General features: G+C 39.6%; 1 protein-coding gene across 1 annotated transcript in view; it reads right to left on the bottom strand.

The window, feature by feature from the left end:
• Positions 1-14,091, bottom strand: part of TMCO1 (transmembrane and coiled-coil domains 1) — a 75,091-nt gene extending 61,000 nt beyond the window's left edge. The window contains exons 1-3 of the mRNA XM_007937743.2: positions 14,022-14,091; positions 13,494-13,571; positions 10,996-11,055 (exon numbers count right to left, since the gene is read on the bottom strand). Coding sequence (XP_007935934.1) covers positions 10,996-11,055; positions 13,494-13,571; positions 14,022-14,091 — 208 coding nt within the window. The remainder of the gene's footprint in view (positions 1-10,995; positions 11,056-13,493; positions 13,572-14,021) is intronic.
• Between the last annotated feature and the right edge of the window lie 1,274 nt (positions 14,092-15,365).

The following is a 15,365-nucleotide window of genomic DNA, read 5'->3' as shown; positions in this document are numbered from 1 at the left end:
CCAAAAGTAAATTAGTTTCTCTTCTATGAGAGGAAAACAAAAAGCAGTCAAAACATTTGCTCTGGCCATTAAGAATGAGGAACTTCTCACCCAAACCACAATTTAAAAAAAAAAAAGGAACTTTCATAAAAACTTCCGTTCAAATGCGATACACAACTCATTTCAAATTAATGGCTATATCAAAGATTGTATCAAAGAGCTCCATATAATGAAAACCAATGACATTGTGTCTCTCTGAAACACTGAATATTGCCAACCACTCCCCTCTTATTGAAAACCCTCTCCTTTCAGTGCAGCAGTATCACTCTTTACAGACCCCAAATGCTCTATAGGTAAATAATCTCAAGTGAGGAATCTGGGCAAAGGGTTACATGATTATAAAACTATAGATAGGATCAATACACAGAAATACATTTAATTGGATCTATAAAGTTCATGTAGATAAACAGCAAATCTGACTAGGTTTATTAGTAGCCAATTCAAAGGGGAAAAAAAAATCAGTTCGAACACAGCATCCTTATGATAAAAATAAACTGATTATTTATGAGAATTGCTGCTTTTCCCAACACTGAAAACCAACAGATACCATTTCCAAGAGCAGTGGGTAACATTCTTAAAAATATTTAGTAGTAGTGCTACAAACTGCACCAAAACCAAAAACCAAACCCACTGCTGTCACTTTGATTCCTCCTCATAGCAACCCTTTAGTATACCACACGGCTTCCGAGGCGCTAAATCTTTATGGCAGCACATTGCCACATCTTTCTTCCTAGGAGCAGCTGGTGAGTTCGAACTACTGATGTTTCATTTGACAGATGAATGTTTTGACCACTGTGCCACCAGGGCTCTTACAAATTACACCTAGCTGGGTTTTTCTATAATGTGCCTATGGTGCAAATGCCAAGGTGAAACCCATTATTAGCAATTTTATGAAGTCCAAAATAATGCAACTTAGATTTCTAGAATCCTGACAGTCTGGCTTATTCTAAAAGTAAAATTTACAATATTTAGAGAATGGATCTACCACCTATCTGTCAGTTTGTCACATTTGGATGGCTTGTATGTTGCTATGATGCTGAAAGCTATGCCACTGGTATTTCAAATACCAAGAAAGTAACTCATGGTAGATAGGTTTCAGACTAAGTAAGACTAAGAAGAAAGCCTAGCAACCTACTTCAGGAAATTAGCCTATAAAAACCCTATGGATCAAAACAATATTGTTACTTTGGACATGTCATCAGGAGAGATCAATTGCTGGACGAAGATGTCAAGTTTGGTGAAGCAGAGGGCCAGGAAAGGCAAGGGAGGGCCTCAATAAAACACAACAGTCACAGCAACGAGCTAAAGCATGCCAGTGATCATGGAGATGGCGGAGCACCTGGCAGCGTTTCATTCTGTTGTACACAGGACTGATATGAGTCTGAGCAGGCTTGATGACAACTAAAAACAACAAGAGGATGGCTAGGTTGTGGTTCCTCCGAGCAATTCCTCATACATATTATATCTTGTAACTTCTGTTAAGATTTTGATAAGCAAGTAGCGACTGGGATCTTAAAAGCTAGCAAACTGCCATCTAGATGCAACGATGGGTCTCTCCTCATCCAGAGCAAAGAAGAATGAAGAAAAACAAAATTCATGGAAACAATTAGTCCTAGCAACTGGTACACCATCCAGTCTGCAGCCTATACAACTATGAGATCAGAAGAACTAGATGGTGCCCAGCTACCACTGTCATCCACTTGGAAGGGGATCTACATAGGAGACCCTTGATAGAGAAGGAGAACAATGTGGAACAGAACTCAAAATCATTTGGAGAAAAAAAAAAGGTGTGGACCAGGTTTGCTGGTCCAATAGAATCTGGTGGAACCATGAGACTATGGCCCCTAGCTGCCCTTCAGGTCTGGAATTGAACACCACCTGTGGTTTCCAGCCAAACAAAGTACAGGCATGTGAGTTGAACATTTACCTCAAGTAGATACACTCCTTAGAGAGAAAATCATGGGAGAAAGAAGGGTTGCTTATACACAGGGAGACAGCTCAGGGGGCAGGAGTGTATGGAGGGATGGACACTGGGAAGAGGTAACTATGGGCAGGAAGTGGGAGGGGATCTATTGCATTGTGGTAAACTGTGGTCAATGACACGAGACAAAGTATATGTGAACTGCTGTATGGAAAGTGAATTTGCTCTGTAAATCTTCACCCAAATCACAATTAAAAAAAAAAAAAAATTTCAATCAAGAAACAAAAAAAAAAAGAAGGCAAGAGGTGAATTAGTTTTTAAATGTTCCTAGAGGGTGACTGGAAACCCCCTCCTTTATTGTCCAAAACCCTGAAGGGGTTGCAGGACACTGGAGGTTGCTGGAAAGATAGGTCTCCTTTCAGAGTTCTGCTCTGCCCTGAACTTTGTTTAACTCTCGTAAGCCCTGAGAACTTGGATAAGTAACCTAAACTTTCTAGGCTGCAGGTCTACTCAGGTTGCTTATGGTAAGTGGGAATAATAAAACTTAATCAGCAGGGTTGACATGAGGGGTGAAGCAGAGCAGAAGGTTACTCAGTAGCTAAGTCTTTTCCTTTCCTCTTCTCTCTTTCCCTCTTCCTTCCAGTAGGAAGTAGGAGACCTAAGGATAATGATCTGTAGTCACTGCACAAGGTAGATGGCAATCCTTTCGCCTATCCTGCCAGGTCGATGGCAGCGGGTGGGCCCCATTTCAATAAACCACAATATTCTCGTGGTGACAATTAACACACACACCAGGCTCAGCTCTGAACGCTGGCCACCAGAAGTCATCTACACTCACAAAAACTCTACAAGGTTGTGCAATGAGTTTTCCTTTTACAGTTGAGGAAACTGGGGCATGCTTCTATCATCCTCATCCGCACCCAGTTATTGGGTACTTGCTATGTGCTGGCTTTTAGTATTTGAAGGAGGAAAACAGGAGAATAAGCTGGGAGAGGCTGGCACTGAGGTAGGGTTACACCCAATGCCCTGGCCCAAGCTCTCTGTAGTTACCAAAAGGGTTTAGAATTGAAGAGTCATTGGTCCCAAGCAACAATACCCATGAAGAATGTGCTTCTTAGAACAATCAACTATATGAGACCAAAGGGCAACATTTGCCCAAAACCAAGAAGGAAAAGATAGGGAAGGACAAGGAAACCAGGAGAAACGAAACATGGAACCCAGGGAGGAAATAGCAAGAGTGCTGGGAAGTTGTGGTGATGGCAACCAATGTCATGAAATAATCTGTGTATGAACTATTGATTGGAAAACTAAATTGCTATGTAAACTTTCACCTAAAGCACAATAAAATATTTTTAAAAAAAGATTTTGATAAGCAACTCTTCATAAATATTATTTCTTCTAAATTCTGATCAATTTTTTTGGTAAGCAAGAAATCAAGGTTACATTCCATATTAAGATATTTGAATTGATATATTCTGTATTGTCAACTGAAGGGCAGAAAGTAATCTGCCTTCAATTTTTGTATCTTCCCTATCCTTTAGAGTAAAGCTACTTGAAAGAATTGTCCACATTCAATGTCTGCACTTCCTCACTAAGCATTATCTTCTTACTTCATATAATCTGGCTTCTGTCCCCATCATGTCACTGGAAATGTTTTCACTAAAATCACTATTAGGCACTTTCACATCCACCCTTGGACTCTTCTTCCCTCAACTTCTCTCCTTTCTAACTTCTCTGGCAATACTTTTTCAGAGCTCCACTTTTTCAGCTATTCCTCCAAACTCCTATGTTTCCCCAAGGCTCTCTCCATCTTCAACTCTTTGTTTGCTCTTCTTGTCCTTTATGCCCTCCCTGTGTAATCTCATTTACTTTGCTGACTCAATCACTACTCCTAAGTATATGATTCTATAATCAATCTGTAGCCCTGATCTATCTGCCAGTTCCAAAACTGTACATCCAACTGTGTACCAAATCTATTTCTACCCTACTGTCTCACAGGTACTTCAATCCAATGTGTTCAAAACTAATAGCATCTTCTCTTTTCTTCCCCATCCTCATCTAATCTGATCCTCCTCCAATAGTCCTCTCCAAATCAGAAACCTGGGCTTTGTCCTAGACTCACTCCTTTCTCCACTTGCTACAACTAATGTCATTAAGTCTTGTTACTTCCACCTCCTCTTTATCTTTTGTATTTGTACCATATATTCCATTCCCACTAAATCTGACCAAGTTCTGGTTCCTATCACTGTTATGTATGGGATACTTTAAGAGCTTCCTGACTTCCCTGCCTCTAAAATGGTTGCTATCAATTTATTCTCCAAATTATTCTGAGTTGTCTTCCTTAAACAAAATGTGATGTCAGATATGGTCAGGTGATCTTTGACAAAGGGCCAAAATCCATTAAATGGGGAAGAGAATGTTTGCTTAATAAATGGTGATGGCAAAACTGGATATCCATTTGCAGAAAAATGAAACAAGATCTGTACCTCACACTATATACAAAAACTAATTCCAGATGGATCAAAGACTTAAATGTGAAACCTAAAACTATAGAGTTCCTCAAGGAAAAACTAGGGACAAGTTTAGGGGCCCTAATATATGATAAAATAGACTATCAAGCATAACCCAAAATGCACAAACAGCAGAAGAGAAACCAGATGACTGGGACCTTCTAAAAATCGAATTTTTATGTGCTTCCAAAGACTTCTCCAAAAGAATCAAAGAGAACATACAGATTGGGAAAAAATATTTGACAATGACATATCTGACAAGGGACTTATTTCTAGAATTTATAGAAAACTCCAACACCTCAATATCAAAAAGACAAGCAATCCAATTAAAAAATGGGCAGATGACTGGGACCTTCTAAAAATCAAATTTTTATGTGCTTCTAAAGACTTCTCCAAAAGAATCAAAAGAAAATGTACAAATTGGGAAAAAATATTTGGCAATGACATATCTGACAAGGGACTTATTTCTAGAATTTATAGAAAACTCCAATACCTCAATATCAAAAAGACAAGCAATCCAATTAAAAAATGGGCAGAAGACATGAATAGATACTTCACCCGGGAGGGTATTCAAGCAGCCAACAAACATATGAAGAAATGCTCACAATCATTAGCTATTAGAGAGATGCAAATCAAAACAATAATGAGAGACTACCTTGCTCCAGCACTAGTAGCAAAGTTCAACAAGACACAAAATAACAAATGTTGGCAAGGATATGGAGAGACTGGGACTCTCATACACTGCTGGTGGGACTGTAAAATGGTGCAACCATTGTGGAAAGCAGTATAGTGATTCCTTAAAAAATTGGAATTAGAAATACCATTTGACCCAGCCATTCCATTACTAGGTATATATCCTAAAGAAATGAGAGCCATGACAACAGCAGACATATGCACACCCATGTTCATCGCAGCACTATTTACAGTAGCCAAAAGATGGAAACAACCTAGGTGTACATCAGCTGAGGAATGGATAAGCAAACTATGGTACATACACACAATGGAATACTATGCAACCTTAAAGAATAACCTAGAATCTGCAAAACACCACATAACATGGATGAACTTGGAAGACATTATGTTGAGTGAAATAAGTCAATCATAGAAGAACAAATATTGTATTAGTCCATTATTGTAAAAGTCAAGGAAAGGCTTATCTGTGGAAGGAAATTTTCTTTGCTGGTTACCAGGGTTAGGAAGGGAGGGTAGGGAACACTGTTAGATAGTAAGAGATAAGTATTGATTTGGGTGAAGAGAAGGGCAATGTACCAAATGTGAGTGATCAACATGGTGGCACTGAGGAAGAGAAAGACATAGAGAAGTACATGGGAGGTACAGACAACAAAGATGAACCCTTTTGCAGATACAGTACTGCGTTGTCAGTGAAGGCAAACATGAGTATACAGGTGGATAGATGGGTAGACAGGCTGAACTAGTAGGTATGTCTACGAACCGGGAAGTATACCTAAAGACCATGTATAGGATTGGCAGACAGTGGTCCTGTAAGTTTATTTGTGTGATCTAAATTCCCAGTTGTATAGTGGAGCTGACAAGGGACAAGGTTGTAGTCACTTCTTGGTCACAGCCAGCTACCCAGAAGGACCGAGTAGTTGAACCTGTGGGCTTGGGACCATAGTCGCAGGGGACATCAAGCTCAATTGGCATAACATACTATAGAAAACACTGTTCCACCTCCTACTTTGGCAAGTAGCGAGTGGGATCTTAAAAGCGTGCAAGCAGCCACCTAAATGCAATGATGGGTCTCTCCTCGCCCAGAACAAAGAAGAATGAAGAAAACCAAAAATTCATGGAAACAATTAGTCTTAACGACTGGTATACCACGTGATCCTCAGCCTATGTAACTATGAGACCAGAAGAACTACATGGTGCCTGGCTACCAATGTCAACCACTCAGAGTGGGATCTATCTAGGAGATCCTGGATAGAGAGGGAGAACAATATGGAACAAAACTCAAAATCATTTAGAGGCAAAAAAAAGGGGGGGACCCAGTTTGCTGGTCTGATAGAGCCTGGTGGAACCACTGAGACAATGGCCCCTAGCTGCCCTTCAGGTCTGGAATTGAACACACACCTGTGGCTTCCAGCCAAACAACGGACAGGCATATGAGTTGAACATTTACCTGAGGTACATACACTTCTTGGAGAGAACAATCATGGGAGAAAGAAGGGCTATTTATGCACAGGCAGACAGCTCAGGGGGCAGGAGTGCATGGAGGGATGGACACAGGGAAGAGGTAACTATGGGGAGGAAGTGGGAGAGGAGCTGTTACATTGTGGTAAACTGTAGTCAACGTCATGAGACAAAGTGTATGTGAACTGCTATATGGTATGTAAATTTGCTCTGTAAATTTTCACCCAAATCACAATAAAAAAAAATGATGTCAATCCTCTGCTGAATCCATTAATGGGTTTCTGAAGCATTCTCTGATGGCACAGTGCCTAAGGCATTTGACTGCTAACCAGAAGTCTGGCGGTTCAAATTACCAGTCACTCCTCAGAAAGAAGGTTGGGCAATCTACTTCTGTAGTGATACCACCTCAGAAACCCAAGGAGGGGTCATTATGAGTCAGATCTGACTCAAAGGCAGTGAGTTTGGTTTTTGTTTTTGAAGCATTCTGGATATAAATTAAATTTCCCAGTTTAATTTATAAAAACCATTATGGACTAAAACAAAACAAAATAAAAATAACCAAACAAACCCACTACCATCAAGTTGGTTCCAACTCATAGAGACCCTGTAAAAGACAGAAGAATTGCACCACAGGGTTTCCAAAGCTATAAATATTTACAAAAGCAGACTGCCAGATCTTTCCCCCATAGAGTGGCTGGTGGGTTTGAACTGCCAACCTATTAGTTAGCAGCCAAGTGCTTCACTACTTATTTCTCTAGACTCATCTGCCTGAACATTTATCAACTCACTGCCATCAAGTCAGAGCCGACTCATAGCGAACCCTCCTTGGGTTTCTGGCACAGTATCACTACAGAAGTAGATTGTCCAACCTTCCTTCCAAGGAGTGGCTGGTGAGTTTGAACCACTAGCCTTCTGGTTAGCAGTCAAATGCTTTAGGCACTACGCCACCAGAGCTGCTTGAACATTTATATATAGCTTTTATTTGTCATACTAAACTATTTGCTATTTTACTCCTTAAAGCTTTTGTACATGCCTATCCTCTGCCTCCTCTTCAGGAAGGGAGTGTGTCAGGGTTGTTATCTTTTCACCATACTTGTTCAATCTGTATGCTGAGCAAATAATCAGAGAAGCTGAACTATATGAATAAGAGCAAGGGATCAGGATTGGAGGAAAACTCAATTAACAACCTGCGATATGCAGATGACACAACTTTGCATGCTGAAAGTGGGGATGATTTGAAGCACTTACTGATGAAGACTAAAGACTACAGTCTGCAGTATGGATTACATCTCAACATAAAGAAAACAAAAATTCTCATAACGGGGCTTACAAGCATTATTACAATAAATGGAGAAAAGACTGAAGTCATCAAACATTTCACATTACTTGGTTCCACAATCCACACCAATGGAAGCAGCAGTCAAGACATCAGATGACATACTGCACTGGGCAAATCTGCTATAAAGTGCTGAAGAGCAAAGATGTCTCTTTGAAGACTAAGGTGCACCTAACACAAGCCATGGTATTTTCAATTACCTCATATGCATGTGAGAGGTGGACAATGAATAAGGAAGATCAAAGAAGAGTTGATGCTTTTGAGTTGTGTTGGTGAAGAATACTGAAAGTACCATGGACTGCCAAACGAACTAACAAATCTGTCCTGGGAGAAGTACAGCCAAAATGTTCCTTGGAAGCAAGAATGGCCAGACTTCATTTGACCTACTTTGGTCATGTTGTCAGAAAGGATCATTCCCTGAAGGATATCATCCTTGGTAAATAAGAGTGTAAATGAAAGAGGGGAAGGCCCTCAGCGAGATGGACTGACACAGTGGCTGCAATGATGGTCTCAGGTATAGCAAGTACTATGAGGCTGGCACAGGACCAGGCAGTGTTTAGTACTGTTGTACACGGGGTTGCTGTGAATCAGAGCTGACTTCATGGCACCTAACAACATCCTTCTGCTTACAATATACATTTAAAATTCAGACCCTCGAGTCCTAAGTGACTAGGTTCAAATCCCATTATCTACTACGGATCAGGAATGGCCTTATGCGAATTATTTAAATCTCAAGGTACTCATCTATAAAAATGGGATCATACTGTTCCTTCCTTATATAGTTATTATGAAAGTTTTAAAAATATGTTAAGTGCTTGGCACAGTACATGGTAAATAAGTACTCAATCAGGATTTTTTTAGGAGCTCTGGTAGCATAGTGGCTAAGACACTTGCCTGCTAACCAGACGGCTGGCGGTTCAAACCCACCAACCACTCCTCAGAAGGAAGGTTGGGAAATCCTACTTTCGTAGTGATACTGCCTCGGAAACCCAAGGAGGGGTCGCTATGAGTCGGGTTTGACTCGACAGCACATAACAACAACAACAACAATTCACACTAAAGCCCAAAGATTCAGCTAAAGAATTACCTCTTCAAGGATACTTTTAATTTGGATATCCTTTCTCTGTACTTTTATAACACTCAGAATATCTCTTTATAAATGTGCTTATTATACTACATAGAGATTATTTTTTGGTCTGTTATCCCTTTCCAGACAGAGCTTCTACAAGTCACAATCTTTTCTTACTTTGTTTCTCTGTGCCTAGCACAGTTATAGGCACAGAGTAGATGTACAGCAGCAGCTTACCACAGAACTAAATTAATAGATCACTTTAAAAAGTCTGATACCCTTGCACTAAATTGAGAAGCTTTAATCAGAATAGGACATTGACACAGTCCAGACTGGTACAATTCTCCCCTTGGCTATAACAGCAGTTATCTACGTTTAAACAAAAAAAACCCAAACCCTTTGCCATCTGATTCCAACTCATAGCAACCCTATAGGACAGAGCAGAACTGCCCCATAGGGTTTCCAAGGCTATAATCTTTACTAAAGCAGACTGCCTCATCTTTCCCCCATGGAGCAGCTGGTAGGTTCAAAATGCCAACCTTACGGTTAGCAGCCGAGTGTTTAACCACTGTGCCACAAGGGCTCCGACAATACGATCTCGGTAAAGAGACATAATTTTGAACCAAATATACAATTTCACAATATTTTGCTGATTTCAGAATCATAAAGTACTAACAAAGTATAAACATAATTTATACCTAGTCATTTATGAATTATCTTTTTGTAATAGAATTGTGAAATTCTAAATTACACTGAAAAAAACAAAAACATATAGTCATTACTCAGACTAGATAAAAATTACTTAAATCTCGTACTCCTTGGTGGATTTCCATTACTAATCAATGCTCAGTAAGGAAACCATGGCAATAAACAACACAAGTAACTCAAACCAAAAAACCAAACTCACTGCCACCAAGTTGATTCCAACTCATAGCAACCCCCATTGGGTTTCCAAGGTGGTAAATCTTTACAGAAGTAGATTGCCCAGTCTTCCTTCTGCAAAGTGCCTGGTGGGTTTGGATTGCCAACCTTGTGGTTAGCAGTCAAATAAATGTCTTAGAAACTAATCATCTCAGATCTGAGAAAAAAAAATACTTCACAAACATAAGCCAAGAATCCTCAACCACATTCGCCACAATTGTCAACATTATTTTATTAAAACTGAAAATTTCACAGGTAATACCAAAAAAAAAGCAATTTCTTGAACTTATCCTACCTATCTCACAAAGTAGTTTTAAGAACCAAGCGAGATAAAGTATGCAAGTACTTTGTAAACTATAAAATTATAAACATGAATTATCACTACTACTGTAGTAGTTAAGGTTATATGTCAACTTGGCTGGGCCTGGTTTTGAGTGCCTGGGCAGCTGGATGTAGTTATTCCCCATGATTAAATTGATAATCAACTCCATGGTGGAATCTACTATAAGCAGCTGAGTAGCTGGTCCAGTATATAAGAAAAAGCTTTGAGAAAGGTCGTTAGCTTTTTAGCAGATGTGGAAACTGCTTGTAGCCAAGTCTTCATTCAGCAGTCTGCCTAGCTGTCCACTTATCTTGGGACTGTTCCTGGACCTGAACTAGTGGCCTGCCATGTTGTTTGATAATCTTGGGACTGTGCCATTGTATTTGTTGACCCTGGTTTTGCTAACCTCAGCAGTCAGCAGCTCCCTAAGTTGAGAGGCACCTCCAGCTCTGGTGGGCCAGGAGTAAGAGACAGAGCTGAAGCCCAAGATCAAGGAGCCTTCACTCAGCCTCTAGAGCTGGCACTTTTGAACTTGGATTTCTAGCCTCCTAAACTGTAAGAAAATAAATCTGTTTGTTAAAGGCATCCATTTGTGGTATGTCTGTTATAGCAGCACTAAATGACCAAAACAACTATTAACAACTTTATTTTATTTTCATCATCTAATACTTACTTTTTTTTTTTAACTAACCTAAAAATTTCATTCAGAACATTATCTCATCTTACCTATTTTCTTTTTCTGTTGCCGACCAGCTGACTCTGTTATTGTTTCCTTCTTCTTTTCCACTGTAAACAACATTAATAATACAGGAAAAATTAATTACATTTTATGCTAAAGAAACAAAGGTGCTTTATGTTTGCTGAATGAATGAAAGAAAATTAAAGTAAAACACTGACTTTGATTATAGATCTTGGTAAGTCAACTGGCCTACTCCCACACCTGCTGACAGTAAAGGGTAGACACAACATTCAGAGAATAAAACAATAGTGTAAGCATTGCTAATCAAATACCATACAGGATTATATGACATCACAATCATAATTAAAACTGAGATGATTTTCAGGGCATCAACTGAGGATGGTTACTTTAGGTAAAGTCTGGGCATAATTTTCAAATTCTGTTTCTCAGATTACTATGGCTAATTGTAGTCCACTCTCATATTTACTATGGAAAGTAAGATGTCATTCATTCTGTTATTGGGTAACTAAATAATAGGCACTATTCTAGATAGACAAAAAGATAGGACACAACCCTTTTTCTCTAAAGAGCAATCCAGTGAGGGAAGATAATTAAGTAACAATTACAGCAAAGAAAAGTGGCAAGGCAGACATATGCACAGGGTAGAAGAATGAGAAGAGGCAAAAAAGGCTAAGACCAACTTTTCCTGATGCCATTTCAATTAACATGACAATAGAGTAACAAGCTTTTAGAAAGGAATAGTGTAATGGTTTTATATTTACCAGTGATTGGGCTAGGAATAGGTATGTCAAAAGTTACCTTTACTTAATTTGTATTATGTGTTCAGATTCTGGATATATTTTAAAGGTAACCCAACAGTATTTGCTGACAATGGGTTATGAGAAAAGAATGAAAGAGGAGTACAATTAGAGGGATAGAATTGTCATTGACCTCCAAGAAGAAGGCTGCAGAGAAAGTAGGCTTCGAAGTAAGGAACAAGAGTTCAATTTTGGACACGTTGGACTTGAGATGTCTATTAAACATTCAAGTGGAGATAACAAATTGATAGATAGTTGGATGTATGAGTGATACCCAGGAAAGAGAGGTAGAGATATAAATTTAGGGAGTGAGCATAGAGAAAAAAACTAAAGTTTACTTCAGGTCAACAAAAAGAGGTCAAGAGGAACCAACAAGGAAGCTGTGGAAGAATGACCAGTGAGACAAGAGGAAAACCAAGAAAGGGTAGTGTTCTGGAAGACAAATGAAGAAAAGGTATTAAGGTATCTTGCTTGCACTACTGGAAGCATTGAGCGAACATTCACCAAGATAGGGAAATTCTGGAAGAGCTCATTTGTAGAGGTAAAGATCCTAAGTTTGGTTTTAAATATGCTGTGATGCATTATCAACACTGAGTAAGTGAAGGAATGGTAACTGCTCTTTAAAAATTGAGTTTACTTATTCTTTGTTCACTCTGAGATGTCAATTTCTGAGCCTCTATCTTCTTTTCTGTAATGTGTAAATATTTATACAATTACTGCAAATGGTTGTTGTGTGGATCAAATGGGATGTTTTTAAAAAAGAAAACATCAAATTCTTACCAGGACATAACAGAAAATTCATATAATATAGAAAGCTAAAGGAATTTTAATATGAAAAGTTTAATCCTTATAAGAAAATAACAATGAAAGCCAAATTGGGCCTATAAAGAAACATTCATATTATAGCCCTCACCATCTTTCTATTATCCCTCTCAGCTGCATCCTGTTTTATTTGAAAGATAACAAACTATTTTTTTTCTTAAGCTTTTTTTCAAATATGCCTTCAATCTCCTCAACCAACTAAAACTTGGCTTTTCCCTGAAGACACCACTTCTCTTCACACCAACCATAAAGAATTATTTGCTCCTATCCAAACACACTGTAGATATTAAAATTTCCACAATTTTGCTCATATGCTATTTACTTTGCCTGGAATTTCCTTCCTTCATCTCATTCTCTAGCCAAAGTCTAATGATCCAAGAAGGACTCCAAGACCATATATATGCACCATGAAGGCTTCCATAGTCTGTCACAAATGAATGGGATGTCTTCTTCAAAACCATTATAACCAAAACCAAACTCACTGCCATCAAGTCAATTCTGACTCATAATGATTCCCACTGGGTTTCCAAGTCTGGAAATCTTTACTGAAGTAAGATGGCCTCATCTTCCTCCCATGAAAGATGACTGGTGAGTTTGAACTTCTGACCTTCTGATTAGCAGCCAAATGTCTCACCCGCTACAACACCAGAGCTCCTTCAGAACCACCACAGCACATAATATATACCTTCCCAGGTACATTGCTCCGCTTCAGTTTGTATGATACTTTTTTTTTGTTTTTGGCATACAAGTCTTACATTTTTAGAGACTTCAGTTCGAATTGGATTTCTCTATGTATTCCTGTAAAATTTTGTATCAAAGCTGTGCTCCTAAAATGTTATGGCAAACATGCGTTCAATGAGCTTGACATGTTGATACTGTTTTTAAAGGGATGTGGCCATACTCACACTTCTTACTCTGTTTTTCCACTTCAGCCTTGAGTCTCTTGTATTTATCTGTCCTATAAACCAGGACCCATGTTATGCCTGAAAAAGTAAAAGTGACATAGGCAAATGTTCGGGACTATCACAACGAACTATTAATAGTGGGGCCGACTCGACAGCACATAACAACAACAACAACAACAACTGTTAGGGAAGGAGCGGTATCAACTTTTTGCTTTATATTTACCCCTTGCTAATTTTTTTAAAAAATGTAAAGACAAGAGACTTTTCAAACAAAACAAATGTACCATGATTTGAAGGGGTTTACACTTGCACGGATGTGAAACATACTGTAGACCAAAGAAAATTCGGCAATCAATTCCACTCTACTCCTCTTGCTCCTGCTAAAGCATTGCCCCGAGTCCCCATGTCGTAGAGTAGATGACCTTCCCAAGCAAGAAAAGCTCGCGACCTTACTTCCCGGTGACACGAGGGTCCCCAGGTTCCTTCTCCCGGAGACTGACCAAACGTCAGAAAAGTAGGTGTTCTTACCCTCAGCAAGAAGAGCGGTACACACGGAGATAAAAACGATAAGAAGTGTGTCAGCGAACATGGTGCTCATGTCGCACCACAGATCCTGCAATCCCACCCGCGACGGGGGAAGCGATCTAGAAGCAGGAAAAGTAAAGCCAAAGGACTTTCTTAAATGCCGGTACCACCTAGTAACACATCGACTCTGACAGCTTAGACACCACACTTCCGCTTCCGGTACACATTACCGGAAGAGATTGTGGCAACCCCCCTCCCCCCGCCCCCCGGAACGGAAGAAGCGTCCTTCAGACGTGATCTCGCGAACATTGAAACTTGAGCAGCTGAGAGACCATTGGCGTGGGCTGTGGCATCTCGGGTGGAATTTACTTGTGGGTTTGCTGCGTCGCGCCTCTTCCTTGACCACAATCCAGTTTTGGGGGGCTCGTCTGGACTTCTCTTTTAGCCCCACTTCTGTGGCCGATTTAGCCTAGATTTGCCGTAAAGTGGAAAGAGTGACTTCGCAAACGCGTAATGAACGCCTGTGTTAGGTGCCAAGCCACGGACTTGTAGCTGACGACAGGAAAATGTAGTAGTTCTCCGTCGCTGGTTTCAAGGAGTTCACGTCCTAGCAAGGAGAGAAACTTGTACATTCTGTGTGATTAGGGTTTTAATAGAGATATGAACAGAATGATGCGGTGACACAGTTGGGATAAGAATTCGTTGGTGGGAAGGAGGTGGTCAGATAAAGCTAATGAAAGGAATTGAAGCAGTGCCTTCAGAAGTGGTGTCACTAGGAGGGATGCAGAGGTGTGGACCACACAGAGTTGCAGTCAGAGGATATGGCATGGAAATGGCTGTGTATAAAATGTGCAGTGTTTTAGCAAAAATTTGTTTTTTTAAAAAACTATCCCTGTAGTTATAACAAAAACATTTTTCTAACCCCAGCTTACATGTATCAATACACCTACAAGGTTAAAAGTCTATGCTAGTTTACTTTCTGAACCTTCTAATGTGTTCCTGTCAGAGCTATCATTATTACTCAATTGCAATGACACTTTGAATCACGTGGGTTCTTCCCTGTGCACGCATTGTAAGCACATGCTGTTGTTTTCCTTGCTGCTAGGTGTTTTTGTAGTTGCTAGTTTTGTCAAATTTTGTGGTGGTTTACGAACTCCAGATGGATCAAAGACTTAAATGTAAAACCTAAAACTATACAGTTCCTCAAAGAAAATCTAGGGGCAAATTTAAGGGTCCTAATATATGGTGTAAATAGACTATCAAGCATAACTCAAAATGCACAAACAGCAGAAGAGAAACCAGATGATTGGGACCTTCTAAAAATTAAATTTTTATGTGCTTCCAAAG

Source organism: Orycteropus afer, unplaced genomic scaffold (genome assembly GCF_000298275.1).
Source record: "Orycteropus afer afer isolate SDZICR_OR568_19922 unplaced genomic scaffold, OryAfe1.0 scaffold00044, whole genome shotgun sequence".
NCBI classification, from domain to species: domain Eukaryota; kingdom Metazoa; phylum Chordata; class Mammalia; order Tubulidentata; family Orycteropodidae; genus Orycteropus; species Orycteropus afer.
Note: the sequence above shows the minus strand (reverse complement) of the source record. Positions and strands in the feature narration are given on the sequence as shown.